Source organism: Musca domestica, unplaced genomic scaffold (assembly GCF_030504385.1).
Source record: "Musca domestica strain aabys unplaced genomic scaffold, Musca_domestica.polishedcontigs.V.1.1 14, whole genome shotgun sequence".
In the NCBI taxonomy this organism is placed as follows: domain Eukaryota; kingdom Metazoa; phylum Arthropoda; class Insecta; order Diptera; family Muscidae; genus Musca; species Musca domestica.
Window position 1 is genome coordinate 16258850 of NW_026712192.1, and position 13230 is coordinate 16272079.

Sequence of the window (13230 nt, forward strand, 5' to 3'; positions counted from 1 at the left end):
AGAGGGCATCACATTTTCACTCACTTGCATCCAAATCTGATATCAGACGGTCTGCCAGCCAGCAGCGCTGCCTGGCGTTAACGTTGACGGCCTTGTTAACCGAAAGAAAAGCGTCGAAAGCAATTAGCAATGAAGACCACACCAATGTGTTGCTGTGACAACAGAACTAGAGGGGTAAAAGTTCGTAACTATATCGATCAATGAGGGATAAAGGCAGGGAATTACAATTTATGATCAGAAAAGTTTTCGGTTTATTTATTTATTTTCTTTTTGTTTGAAAAATCCAGTTCAAGATACAAAATGAAGAGTATTAGCTTTTCTTATCGGAGCCGATACCATCTGCGATTTTGTAATAATTCCTTAGACTGTTAAGTGGGTGTACCTTTAGTTGGTAATTTCAGAATTTGCTTATTTTCAAAAAAAAAAAAAAAAAAAAAAAACAGTAAGGAAAAGTGAAAAGTCGGGTGGGCCCGACAATGTGGTACCCTACACCCAAATGCATATTTTGTAGATCTCCCATAACAAAAGCATTTATTAGGCTTTAGAGCAATTATCAATTTCGGTGGGAACTAATGTATGGGAGGCATGTCCAATTCTCAATTCAGTTTTCACTAAATTTGGTGGAGACATAATTATCTGAGTGCCAACCTTACTTTCCAAAATACACCAGACACAATAGTCCAACGGATTGGTAATCGGAGATTTTGGTGGCCATTGTACGCTGGAAATGAAGCGAGGAACCTCATTTTTGTAACCATTCTTGGGTGGCGCGTGCTGAGTGAGATGGTGCTGAGTCATGTTGGAATGTCCAAGGTCTCCGGACAAAATGTTTGCGTGCCCAAGGCTTTAATACACCCTCCAGAATATTTTCGCGAAAATATTCGGCATTTATTTTGATGCCACGGTCGATTAATACAAGCGGAGAGCAACCATCGGATGTTATGACGGCCCACACCATCACCATGGCCGGCGCTTGAGTTCTGGTGGCCAACCGAAGGTTTACAAACTGCTGGACAACGAATGTTTTCTCATCGGAGAAAACCAAATTCGGCAGTTCACCACTTTCGGCCAAGCGAAGCAACTCTTTAGCTCTTTTGAGTCTATTTTCTTTCAGTTGCGGTGTAAGTTCTTGCACTTTTTTTTGAATTTCAATGCCTTTACCCCGAGCTCATTTTTCAATATTTTTCAGAATGGAATATTGCGATTTGTTCAGCTCACGAGCCACTTTTCGGCCACTGCGACGCGGGTTTCGATCAAGTCGTTTTTTTACTTTTCGAACCATTCCTGCTGATGTTGCTGTTTTCTTCGTCCACTTTCTTGACGTCGGGCTACGCTACCAGTATCACGGTAGCGAGCGATGGTAGGAGACACAAAAGATTTATTCACATTTAAATGCTGGAGTGCTATAATAAATAGACACTTGGAGTGCTTGTAGGAGCTATGGCTTTATCTTAACCGATTTTCACCAAATCTTATGTACTTGCTTCTAGACAGAATTTGGTCGGTTGAACCGAAATCCAGGTCATTTGGACTGATATTGGCCATTTAGTGCCCAATTAACCCGAAATCGGTTGAAGATATGTGGGAGCTATATCTAAATTTCAACCGATTCTCACCAATTTCAATAGGGCTCATCCTTGGTCCTACCAAATGTTGTTTGAACAATTTCTTCTCAATCGGATAGTAAATCCGACCTGCATTTTGTTCACAAAAATACATGGACAGATGGACTGACATGCATAAATCGACATAGAAAGTGATTCTATGAAGATCCTCGCTTCCTTCTCCATGTTACAAAAAAATGCACAAAGACAAAATACCCTTACCACCATGTGGTGTAGGGTATAAAAATCCATCAAAAATTCGAAGAAATATTCTAAAGAAAAATAACAGAACGTCATAAAAAAGCCAAGATTTTGGTCAGGGCATTCTTGAAAAAAATATTAAAAAATCCGGTTTTAGTTAGTAGGTCCTTTCAATTATTATACCCTCCACCATTCTATGGAGGGTATATTAACTTTGTCATTCCGTTTGTAACTCCTCGAAATATTCATAATAAACCCTATAAAGTATATTTATTCTGGATCAGCGTAAAATTCTAAGACGACCTAGCGATGTCCGTCTGTCTGTCTGTCGTAATCACGCTATCTTTCCACCAAATTGAGGTAGAAGGCTAAAATTTTGCACACATGCATAGTTTACCAGTAGCCAGGTTAAGATCGTAAATGGGCCATGTCGGTCTACGTTTTCGTATGGCCCCTACTAATTTCCGGAAGTTTTTTTTTTTTAAATTCCAGTTTCTTCCAAATGGTGGGGGGTATTGAAAGTTCGTCCTTGCCGAACTTAGCTGCATTTTTACTTGTTTAATCCTAATTTTCATCGGGAAAAATGCTTTGAAAAATTCAGCATATTTGTGATTACAGGATTCTAGAAAAATCTCTAAAAATCCACGAATTTTCCTAAAAGGTCCTCGAAAAAATCCAAGTTTTGTCAAGTCTCCATATAAATTTACCACCCTATATTCGGTATTTTGATGATTTTAACTAAATTTCTCAATGGAATTATCTCCAATACCAAGTGTTTAGAGTTTGTAATAGGCGGTGCCTCCTCTGCCAAATAATTCCCTATACGGGTCCACGTCTTCCTAAAGTCCCAATTACCTTTAACACCTGCTATTTGGTATTGTAATAATTTTAGCAGCATTTTTCCACGAATTTTAATTACTTTTTGCAAGTTGCCTCCGATTGGTAGTGGGTTCGAAAGCTCGTCCCTTCCGAAATTAGCTGCATTTTTACTCGTTTTTTATATCATAAAGGAAAAATTAGTTATATAGTAAAATTTTTACATTCTTAAAGGTTCTGGAACAGAGCGATTGTTAAACATTTTGCCCTTTGACCTCGAAAATTGCTCTGTTCCAGAACCTGCAAGAACAACTGTACTTAGGAGATAATTTTGTTTTTCCTCCTGTTATTATATCATGGTGATATGTATACATATACGTCAATGTTTTGATTTTTTTTTTGACGTTGTAATCTATAACCTGTAACCCATAATAGTCGAATTTCCTTTGGTAAACAAAGAACATTCTTCAAGTTCATGATTTGCATTTAGATTACCAACGCGTGCCAATTTTATTGCTCCACTGTGGCGTATAAAGTACAACTGCGCTACCCTACCCTAACACAATTTTTCATAAACGTTAGAACATAAACGTGATCACTTGTTGTTGTTATATTCTATTATTGGCCTTTAGCTTAAGTTTTACTAGACACAATAAAATTTCAAAATTTTGTTATCTGACTGTCTGATGAAGTCAAATAACCATAAATGAATTGCCCAAATAATATTTAAACATTTCAAAAGAGATGTCTGCAAAATTTTGAGGACCAATTAAAAAAAGACGCAAGCAAATAATAAAACAGTGGAACATTGATATGACGTCTATGTAGATTTGGGGTCAAAAAACATATAAGGACAAAATTTGGAATAATTATAATTGAAGTTCATTTAAGACATTTTGAGTCGATTCAGACATGGCATAACTGACCATTTTCCAAAATATTTTCGGATTTAATAATGTTTATAATTTTTGTTGAATATAATTTTTGTTGAACATATAACGGAACCTCCCATTATTCGATATTTTGATGATTTTAGCGTCATTATTCACCGGAGTAGTTTCAAATTACGTATTTAGAGTTTGTAATGGGAACTACAGTCGGTGACAGAAAATAGTCTATGCAGGTCCAGGTCTTCGTATAGGCCCCATATATCAGTATATCCCTATACTCGGTATTTTGACGATTTTAGGTACAATACTCACCGAAATTGTTTGAAATGTCGTATTTGAAGTTCGTAAAGGATACTACAGCCTGTGACAGAAAATTGTCTATGCTGGTCCAGGACTTCGTATAGTTCTGATATAACAGTACCTCCCTATAAACGGTATTTTGATGATTTTAGCTACAGTATTAACTTTTGAGGATCTTCATAGAATCGATTTATGCATGTCAGTCCTTCCGGCTGTCCACGTATTTTTTGAACAAAGTGCAGGTCGCATTTATTATCCGATTGAGATGAAATTTTGCAAACAATATTTGTGTGGCCCAAGGACGAATCAGGATTGGTGAGTATCGGTTCAAATTTAGATAAAGCTCCCATATAAATATTTAACCGATTTCGGGTTAACTGTGCACCAAATGGCCAATATCAGTCCAAATTACCTAAATTTTGGTACATCCAACCGAATTCGGTCTAAAAGCAAGTACATCAAATTTGATTAAAATCGGTTCAGATATAGCTATAGTTCCTATGTATATGTTTCATCCGATTTGGTGTTTAAGTCCCTCACATGCGTAATATGCACTCCAGAAGAATGATATTTGGTACTCAAAAATACCTCTGTCAAATTGTATCGGTTCAGATTAGGATATAGCTCCCATATATATCTTTATCCGATATCAGGTTTATTGTGCGCCAAATGTCGAATATCAGGCCAAATGGACCGACCAAATAGGACTGAATTCATCCTATAAACCAATATTTCAAATTTGGAATGAATGGCTTCAGATATAGCTATAGCTGTCATATACATGTTTCATCCGATTTGTGGTTTAAAGTCCCTCACAAGCGTAATATGCATTCCACAACTTTGGTATCCTTTGGTCCCAAATATCATATACACTTCCGAAATAGTTGAATCAAATTTCGTCAAGATCGGTTCAGATTTGGAAATAGCTCCCATATATATTTTTAACCGATTTTGGGTTAATTGTACACCAAATTGCCAATATCAGTCCAAATAACCTGAATTTTGGCATATCACTGAATTCAGTCTAGAAGCAAATACATCAAAGTTGGTGAAAATCGATTCAAGGGTTTTAAGTCCCTCACATGCGTGATATGCACTCCAGAAGAATGATGTTTGGTACCGGATATCAAATACTGCTCAAAAATACCTCTGTCAAATTGTATCAAGACCGGTTCAGATTAGGATATTGCTCCCATATAAATCTTCAACCGACTTCGGGTTAATTGTCACCAAATGGCCAATATTAGTCCAAATGACCTAAATTTTGACACATCCCACCGAATTCTGTCTAGAAGCAATGGCTAACATCAGACCAAATGGACCGAATTTTGACAATTACGACTGAATCCATTCCTATAATTTTGGGATTCAAAGTCCCTCACAAGCGTAATATGCATTCCACAACAATGATCTTTGGTACCAAATATCAGATATAGCTCCCAAATAAGTGCATTAAATGCTGTCAAGATCGGTTCAGATTTGGATATAGCTCCCATATATATCCTCAAACAATTTCGGTTTAATTATGCACCAAATGGTCAATATCGGTCCATAAGTGCTGAATTTTGGTACATCAGACCGAATTCAGACTAGAAGCCTCCCTCTGTTTCCTTTGAAACCAAATTATAACTGCTCTAATGTTGATAGGTGCTGTGATCTACTTTAAATAAATTATTTCGTTTGTAGAGTTTCATATAGTCGGACGGTTTTATTTTAAAATCTTTTACAAATTTATTATTTTTTTTTTACTTTTACATCTTTTCCTTACAACTACTTTACATATGTACACATACACGTTAATACTAAGTTAATAATACTCAACACACAAATCTGCTTCCAATTAATTGGACGAATTAGATAGGTTATATACTTTTTGTTTAAAGAATCCCAATTTACTGCTGGATTGCTTCTTTTGTCGTTCCTCAGCAAGAGCTTCTTTATAGGCAAACCATTTGGCGCGAATCTCGGGATTTTTGGGTCCCCAAGCTTCGGAGAATCTTAAAGATGTCTTGAAAGTCTACAAAGAATAATGATAACCCATAGTTATATTTGTAAAGATTTTTAAAAAACTTCCAATTTACTTACATTACAAAAGGTATCCTTGTAATTAGTTTTGATATACCAGAAACCCCACAGGGGAAATTGCAAAACGCCAATGGCAAATATAATCCAACCAGCAGCTGCAATTCGAAGATATTATTGGGTAAGAAATATATATGTTTATCCCTTATTATAACTTACCATTGGCTGCCTCGGGATATTCAATTTTCTTGTAAGTCAAAGGCTCTGTGGTTACCATAGAATAAATGAAGATTACCAACATCATAACGGGTGTCAGGAATGACCAACATAAACGCCAATATAGGGAGACTTTTCGGTGCGTCATAAATTCCACATCGTCACAGAAGTTTTGTAAGCCTTAAAAGAATAAAACAAAATTTTAAATTTGAATGCAAAATACGCTATCTTCGATTCGAGACTACATTAAAACCTTTAATATATTATTTTTTTGGTAACAAAAATACCGCAATATTGTAAAGTTTCTCACTAGCCATTATCGTACTAAGACTAGAAATTTCCTGAAGTGACAGTTGGTGATCTGTCTGAATTCGAGTCAATTTGCTTCCCGTTGGTTATGAAATCTGCTGATGGGGATTATAGTGGTGCGGTAATTCGAATGCAAAAGTTCAACTTTCTTTAGATCTTAACAAGTTTACAACCAATAAGCGTCCCCGATTATAGATGCGATGTCGATTACGAAGTTAAGACACTGAAGAAGAGACTTACAATAGAATGTACGTGGGGACAAAGAAGAGAATGTGAGATGAATATTTGTGAGAGAATAAATGAAAAAAGCTCAGCTTTAACTCAGCACATGAAACAGTATGCAGACTTCAATAATGTGTGAAGTATTGATGAGGAGAGGAGAGCGAATAAAAAATAAATAATCTTGAGAGCCTCCGCATACAAGAGAGAATGCACATATCCATGAATAAAAAAACAAGTTAAATAGTATCAGCATAGACAAATGAAGGTATAGACTAAAAAGTTTTAAAATTTTCCCTTCCGGCTGATGTCACTACTGTAGATCTTGGGCCAGTCAAGTCACTCAGGGCTAGTGATGTCACTCGACTTCGAAAACTATTTATTCACTTTTCTGCTATTTAAATGCTATATTTTTATATTTCACGACATATTTGGATAATGTAAAAGTAAACAAAGTTACTGTTTCGTTTTTAATTGATAAATAATAAAGAATCATAAAAATATTCAATATTTTGTAGTTTGAGAGAATTGAGTGAGTCTACTGAACCTCTCTCACAGCGTGAACGACATCTATTGAAGCACTTTTTTCGAAGATAACAGAGGAGACAACTTTTTAGTCTATACCTAATTTGTCTATGGTATCAGTCGGTTTTGCCAACAGATATGTACCCCCAGCCTTGAGTTATAATTATTCAAACTGTTGTTTACGGGGGAGGCTCCGAAGCAATTGGACAATATTGACCAATTCGTATCTGACCTAAGACTGATAAAAACAATAAAACGCGCCAGATTTGGACTATATCGACTATCTCCTATACTTTATAAAAGATATCTATGTGCAAATTTTTGGAAAATGTGGACATAGGCGTAAATTAACAGATGTGACGGACCGAAGTATTCACTTCATCTAATACAAATGCATTGGTATGTGTAACATTTAAAGGAAATCGAACATTTATATTCAATTTTATACAGTTTATATCAGATTTCTGGTTGAAAGAAATATTTAGATATAGCTGACTTGTTCCAGAATTATGACAGTTATAAGTATTGGAAATGTTGACCCTTTGTGGTTGAGGTACCAAAAGGGGTTGGCAGGTATCCATCATCTTCACAAGAGATTTTGCGTTAGCAAAAATGTTTGTATGTGTAAAATTTTGAAAAGAGTTAGGGGCTTGGGTGAAGAAATGGTCCGATCTCTACCATCTATATAACAGATCTTGTGTTGACAGAAATATTGAGACGTGCCAATTCTGAATAGAATTGACTGAACGAACAACAATTGATTTTTATATATATAGAAGAAGAAGAAGGTAAAGTTCTTCTTCTATATATATAAAAATCAATTGTTGTTCGTTGGTAATGGAATCAGTTGAGAACGGCTGGACCGATTTGCATAATTTTTTGTACAAGCATTCGTCATACCCCGAGTTATTGACCACGCCTACTTTTACGCCCACTATGTCCATTTATCTAAAATCCTTATATTTTTCAAAATAATGAAGATATCGGTTTGAAAATTATTACACGAGATATTGTTGATTTTCCCTCCAACCCTAGGGATTTATTTAATGGCTGTGGAACTGACCACGTATACTTCTAATCTATCTATATATAAAAGAAAGTTGTGTTAGTTACCACGCATATAACTCAAGAACCGCTAATCTGATCTGATTTTAACGATTCACACAAATTCGCAATTGTCTCCTGTCCGAAAAGGATAAAATTAAAAAAAAAAACGCGTAAAAATGTGAAATTTGAAAATTTTCATTATGACTTTTAAAAGTGTACAATAGTAATGTTTTATTTTGCCTGATTTTTTCCATTTTGACTTACCATTTTCGAATGTACATTTGTAGTGTTTTTTTTTTTAATTCTAATATGATGTGTAGTCTTTTTTGGTAGTATAAAGCGACGACAATTATGGAGTGGTGGACCTGAATAGATGATGTCAAAATAATTCAACGTGGTCAAACCATAGTTAAAAGATACTTTTTCAAAATTGCTAAAAATCCAAAAAAAAAGAACCTATTGCATTGCAAAAACTCGAAAATATCAAAAACTAAAATCCGGAAAAAATACAGAACATTTTTTCACTGAAATCAAATTTAAAAATAATAGTAAGGACTAAACTTCGTAAGGACCTTTAAACTTTCGCTGTAAAAAACCAGCGATCAAGTTGAAGATTTTTTTTAATTTCTTTATTAGTTACTTTGTTTATAACTCAAGAACGTTTTGACGGATTTTCACAATTCGTACAATTTCGGAATGGAATCTTGACAAAAAAAATGCGCAAAATATGTCAATAAAAATATAAAAGAAAAAAAAAAAAACCTTTTGGTGTGAAATTTTTTCAATTTTAAAACTTTATAGAAGTGTGCATTTTTTATTGTTTTGAATTCTAAATTAATAACCAAAAATGAAATAGTACACAATACGATGTTAAAAGGCGATCTTTCATGTCTGACATTGGCATTTAGTTTTCAACTCCAAGTCATAACCCCCGGATAAAGGTACAACCCGATTTCAAGTATATCTCACATTTTAATCATATTTTCATACTAATTTCGGCAAATGTTGGTAATTTGGGAAGAAACCATTCTTGCAAAATCTGATCACATTTTGTATAACCATCATATGATTTAATGAACCGGACATTTGTTTAATCGTCTTTGAATTATACTATGATAAAAGATATGGACATTATGGGGTCTCCAACGCGCAATTTCAATGACAAAACAATAAATTCCCATTATACTTTAAAAACAAGTAAAAAACATTAAGTTCGAACGGGCCAAACTTTTACTACACTCCACCTTTGGGTAAAGGAAACATTAGAGCCCATTATGACCCACATATACCAATTTTTAGACATATTCGTGGGAAAATGGGCCAAAAATCATAAAAATACGGAATATCGGGAAATACGGTTATATGGGGCTATACAAAAACGTGGACCTATACATAAAGTGTTTCGCCAAAGGAACAAGAACCCATTTTGACCTACAAATAAAAAGTTAATATACCCTCCTTTCCAAGTTGGAGGATATAATAAGCATTAATGGCTAAAATTACGGGCCGGCAACGCGGACCAGGCCAGCTAGTTCATTTATTTTGGTTATTCAAAATGTTGACCCTTTGTGGGGGAGGTACCAGAAGGAATGGTCTGATCTCTTCCATGTTTATAACAGATTCTGTGTTGATGGATATATTGGGATGTGCCAAGTCTGAATGGAATCGGATGGTAATTTCGTGTTTTATAAGCTTCACATTCAAATTTTTCACCCTTTGTGGGGTAGGTATCAGAAGGAGTGGACCGATATTGCCCATCTCAGAACTCGATCTATGTTTGATAATAATATTACGATATACCAAGTTTGGATCAAATCGAATACTCCCTTCTCACCAGCCAGACAGACGAACGGACGGACATCGCTAGATCGACTCCAAATGTCCTGAAAGAGGCCTATGGTCTAAAGCCGTATCAAATGATATATACCCTCTTAAAATCGAGGAGATGTACGCTAAAATAGTGAATTCCTTCCTCCGTTCAATGTGAAAAAATCTCGTAGATAAGGGGGTGGTCGATTGATGATGCAATGGTATGGAATTTATTTCATTTGAAAGAAAACTATGAAGAGTAAACTGGCCGATCCCCGGCCCAAATGTAAATCGCCGGAAGATAAGGAAGAAGAGTTGTGAATTATTGGAAGAAGAAATTTGTTCAGCAAAGAATTGCAAACACTCTGTGAAAGAACTGTAAAATGACTCTTTTACAGAACTGTTAACTGACGACGAATTTTAGAATAACCAGAGACAACTATTATCAAACTATGAATATCCGAGCGGAATTTTATTCCCACGGAAAGCATTTTTCTCGAGAGATCAATCCTCGAATAATTGAGGAGATAATATTTGCGAACATAGCAACGCGATTGGGTCTTTTCTATATCTTGTGTACCCTATTTGTTGTACAAAATTGGTGCAAATTTACACATAACGCGGATGCACTTTTTCTGAAATATTTCCAAACTCGCATTAGGTTTGCCAGAAAGATTTATCTAAAGGAAAAATAAATTTTGGGAGCTTTCGCGATACCTACTTACTTCCTCCTCGAAATTTTTTTAGGGAGAAATTTTAGTTTATTATAGCAAAAAATAGAAACGACAAAAAAATTCCCCGCGAAAATTTTATTCTTGGTTGGTTGGGCTAAAATCTTTAAATAATTGTATCATTTCCCACTTACCATAAATCCAAACAATGCCAACAATTTCCAAAATTGCCAAGGCAAATATCACATAAGTTCCGCCATAAAAATCAACTAAATTCAAAATCCATTGTCCTCCCTAAAAAACAAAAAAAAAAAAAAAAAAAAATCCTCAAAATATGATAACAAAAATAATCCAAATATCACTACTTACAGGTGTTACATAGACCAAGCCCAACAGAAATCCACATATCGATGTGACCAAGGCCACCGCCCAATATTTAAAGGATTTAAATTGATCGCATACAATGGTCACAATTGTACTTTGCAGTGCCACAATTGAGCCCACACCCAAGACGAACAGCATGAAAAAGAATAAAACGGCAAATAACTGTGGTACGGCCTGAAATTTTGCAATAGCATCGGGATACGATATAAAAGCCAAAGCAGTACCACTTTGCACAACCTCTTTGATGTCTGAAATATTTAGATTGTGTGCCAAGTTTCCTAGGATTCCAAATATCGTGACACCGGCCAATAAGCTAGTCACGGTATCCAAACTGGTCACAATCATGGCATCTCTGAAATGGAAGTAAAGATATAGATTTTTATTTGATGGTTGAAGTTAGTGTCTGTAGAATAAATACCTACCTATAAATTGGATGATCGAAGCGATTATATGAAGAAAACATTATAATGGGGCCTACGCCAACTGCCAACGAAAAGAAACATTGAACAACGGCCTCCTTCCAAACCTGAAAATAAAAAAAGGTTTTTAATTCAAAATGTTTTACGCCATGTTCAGAATCGTAATTATAGAAGGAAGTTTAGAAGTCTTGCGGACATATCAAGAAAATGATAATAACATAAGTAATTCAATATATTTTCTACAAAACAAAAACTAAACTAATGGCTGAGATGAAAAAACTGCAACCACTTTCAGACTGCTGTCATTTCCAAGTCACTCTTCCGACAGCTGTTAAAATTATTCCAGTAACAGCTCATTATATTGTTTAAAAAACGTACAAAAGCATTTGGTGAGAATTTTCCAGAAAAAAAAGTTGTTCGTGGTGGAATTCAAGCGTGATAGTTTGATTTCTTTATATTTGGCTGGAAAACCACAAGTGACTATCGTTAGAGCACTCCAGCATTTAAATGTGAATAATTTTTTTGTGTCTCGTAACATCGCTCATTACCGTGATACTGGTAGCATAGCCCGACGTCAAGGAAGTGGACAAAAGAAAACAGCAACATCAGCAAAAATGGTTCAAAAAATCAAGAAGCGACTTGATCGAAACCCGCGTCGCAGTGGCCGAAAAATGGCTCGTGAGCTGAACATATCGCAATATTCCATTCGGCAAATATTGAAAAATGATCTCTGGGTAAAACCGTTGAAAGTCCAAAAAGTGCAAGAACTTACACCGCAACAGAAGGAAAATAGACTCAAGCTAAATAGTTGCTTCACTTGGCCGAATGTGGTGAACTGCCAAATTTGGTTTTCTCCGTCTCCAATCAGAAAACATTCGTTGTCCAGCAGTTTATAAACAAATAAAACGATCGTATTTACTTGCCAAAGAGGTAAGCTGAAAATATGCTCCTTCGGTTGGCCACCAGAACTCAAGTGCCAGACATGGTGATGGTTTGGACCGCCATAACAGCCGATGGTCACTCTCCGCTCGTATTAATCGACCGTGGCATCAGAATAAATGCCGAATATTATCGCAAAAATATTCTGGAGGGTGTATTAATGCCTTGGACATTCCAACAAGGCCCAACACACGCCACCCAAGAATGCTTACAAAATAAGGTTCCTCGCTTCATTTCCAGCGCACAATGGCCACCTAAATCTCCGGATACCAATTCGCTGGACTATTGTGTCTGGAGTATTTTGGAAAGCAAGGTTGGAACTAAAAATACCAATGTGTCGATCACCTCAAACAAGCGCTTCGCCGGGAATGGGCCGAAATACCGCAGAGCAACATTAGGGCAGCGTGTGACGATTTCATTGGAAGTTTGAAGGCCAATGTTTATATAGCAAGTTATAAAGAATAGCCGACTTGTTTCACAAGTTATGACGGATAAAAGTATTGAAAATTGTGGTTGAGGTACCAGAATGCGTTGACAGATATCAGTCATCCTCACAACAGATTTTGCGTTAGCACAAATGTTTGAATGTGTGAAACTTGAAGAGAGTTGGATGCTTATTTGCTTTCTTTGAACGTTTTGTTTTTCAAAATCTTTTGGTTTGTTTTTCAAAATCTTCTGGTACTTCACACACCCCTATGTCGGTAAGGCACCAGAAGGAATAGTGCGATCTCTGCTATCTTTATAATAGATCTTGGGTTGATGAAAATATTGAGATGTACCAAGTCTGAATGGAATCGGATGTTAATTCCGCGTTTTGGGAGCTTCAAGAATATTTAAAATTTAGACCCGTTGTGGGGGA

At 35.8% G+C, this 13230-nt stretch overlaps 1 protein-coding gene across 1 annotated transcript in view; it reads right to left on the reverse strand.

The window, feature by feature from the left end:
* Nucleotides 1-5501: 5501 nt before the first annotated feature.
* The window catches only part of LOC101901744 (sodium-dependent nutrient amino acid transporter 1), a 31188-nt gene continuing 23459 nt past the window's right edge, over nucleotides 5502-13230 (reverse strand). The window contains exons 6-11 of the mRNA XM_059119238.1: nucleotides 11436-11539; nucleotides 10999-11365; nucleotides 10824-10923; nucleotides 6053-6229; nucleotides 5897-5991; nucleotides 5502-5828 (exon numbers count right to left, since the gene is read on the reverse strand). Of these exons, the coding sequence (XP_058975221.1) occupies nucleotides 5652-5828; nucleotides 5897-5991; nucleotides 6053-6229; nucleotides 10824-10923; nucleotides 10999-11365; nucleotides 11436-11539 (1020 nt within the window). The 3' untranslated portion in view covers nucleotides 5502-5651. The remainder of the gene's footprint in view (nucleotides 5829-5896; nucleotides 5992-6052; nucleotides 6230-10823; nucleotides 10924-10998; nucleotides 11366-11435; nucleotides 11540-13230) is intronic.